Source organism: Perkinsus marinus, assembly GCF_000006405.1.
Source record: "Perkinsus marinus ATCC 50983 genomic scaffold scf_1104296967952, whole genome shotgun sequence".
In the NCBI taxonomy this organism is placed as follows: Eukaryota; Perkinsozoa; order Perkinsida; family Perkinsidae; genus Perkinsus; species Perkinsus marinus.
Window position 1 is genome coordinate 1 of NW_003203341.1, and position 1550 is coordinate 1550.

General features: G+C 42.6%; 1 protein-coding gene across 1 annotated transcript; it reads left to right on the plus strand.

The window, feature by feature from the left end:
- Positions 1–1090: 1090 nt before the first annotated feature.
- Pmar_PMAR024976 (hypothetical protein) lies at positions 1091–1528 on the plus strand (the record flags this gene model as incomplete). Its single annotated transcript, XM_002768522.1, has 1 exon — positions 1091–1528. A coding segment is annotated over one exon (438 nt), but the record flags the coding sequence as incomplete, so codon positions are not given.
- Between the last annotated feature and the right edge of the window lie 22 nt (positions 1529–1550).

Here is a 1550-nt window from a genome sequence, read left to right on the forward strand (position 1 = left end):
AGCTCATGATTGGGCTGCGGCTCACATTGAGGCGATGTTACGAGCTTCCGTTATGTTTCCAAAACTGTTCCGCCGGAACAGCTACGGCCGCTTGAGCCTGGTTCTATTATTATTCGACGTCTCCTGAGAGGAAAAACCTCGTAGTATGTGGTTTGGCGTCGGGAGGATCGGCTGCAGACTGCAAACAAAGTATGGCACCACTTCGTTTGTCTGTTGGTGCCTTCAACACCAGTAGGCTCTGAACCTGTAAGTTGCGGGCATGCCAAGCCCAACTCTATTTTCATCGATCGACGTTACGAGAGTCTTTAATCAGATGCGGATGATACAGCTGTCTCTTATTATTTGCTACCAGAACTCGGTTAATATATTGTATTAACCGAGTTTCAGCATCGCTTTATCCGCTGTTGACAACAACGGATAAGATGCTGAAACTCGCAGTCTGAGATCGTTTCTTATTTGCCACCTCTAGTGATATGAACACGGTAGTATGATACTACCGTGTTCATATCACTACTACTATCTTAAAGCGCACGGTTTAAACCCGGCACTTATCAACTCGGGTACTTTTTCCATACAACTCCCAACTCGGTCACCATTACATAGTGTCATCACGTCGAAACATGGGCGAATTCCCTCGGATAACTTCAAAGTTGTGCTGTGATGAGATTGTGATATTGTCTTCCTTTGTGTATATATGGAGCTAGTATCTTAGCGTAAGCTAGAGCTACTCCGTGTTGTTATACTCATAATTACAAGATAAGTTTGAAGACTAAGTGTCCTCAACGACTCTGTGTGAGTTGTGTTGTGGTGATCAATATTATTCACTACAATTTTGGTACTGGAACCGAGAACATTCTCTTCGTGCAGATATTGTAACTTCGTGGACAATCTCTTTGGTGCAGACTCTGTAAAAGGTTATTGAGAAATGTCGATTGCACTTTCTGAGTTAGAAGGTGTGATCAAAGGTCTACGTGATATTTTAAGTACCCAACATCAAATTGCTACTATTCGTTCTCACTCTGTTGGTGTGAAACTTAGTAACAGTCTACAGCTTCCTTCATTTAATTGTGATGATGGTGATGACTGGCAGTTCTTTATTAAAGCTTGGGAGCGTGTTATTGGGTTGGCTGGTACTATTAGTGAGGGTACCAAGTTGGAGCTGCTGCATCAAAGTATTAAGGGCTCTGGTAGAAAAATTGCTGATGCCTATGTTAATGGTGTGAAAACGTCTTATCCGGGTCTCAAAGAATACCTTCGGACTACTTATGAGCTTTCTACCCAGTGTAGACGTGTTAAAGTTTTAAAGCGTTATAATGCGTTGAAACTTAATAGTCAGCCATCTTTGACCGACTTTAAGAAGTTTCAGGCTCAGTGGATTCTGGCTTGCCAACAACTCGCAGAGCTTGGCATTGGTCTGGAGGATAATAAGAAGACCTTGGACTTCTTAGAGAAGCTCCCGATTGAGATCACCCGATATGTTAATCTGCAATATAAGGAGGTCATAGAGAAGGTTGACATTGACAGATGATTGAGGTGGTCAAAGTATACTG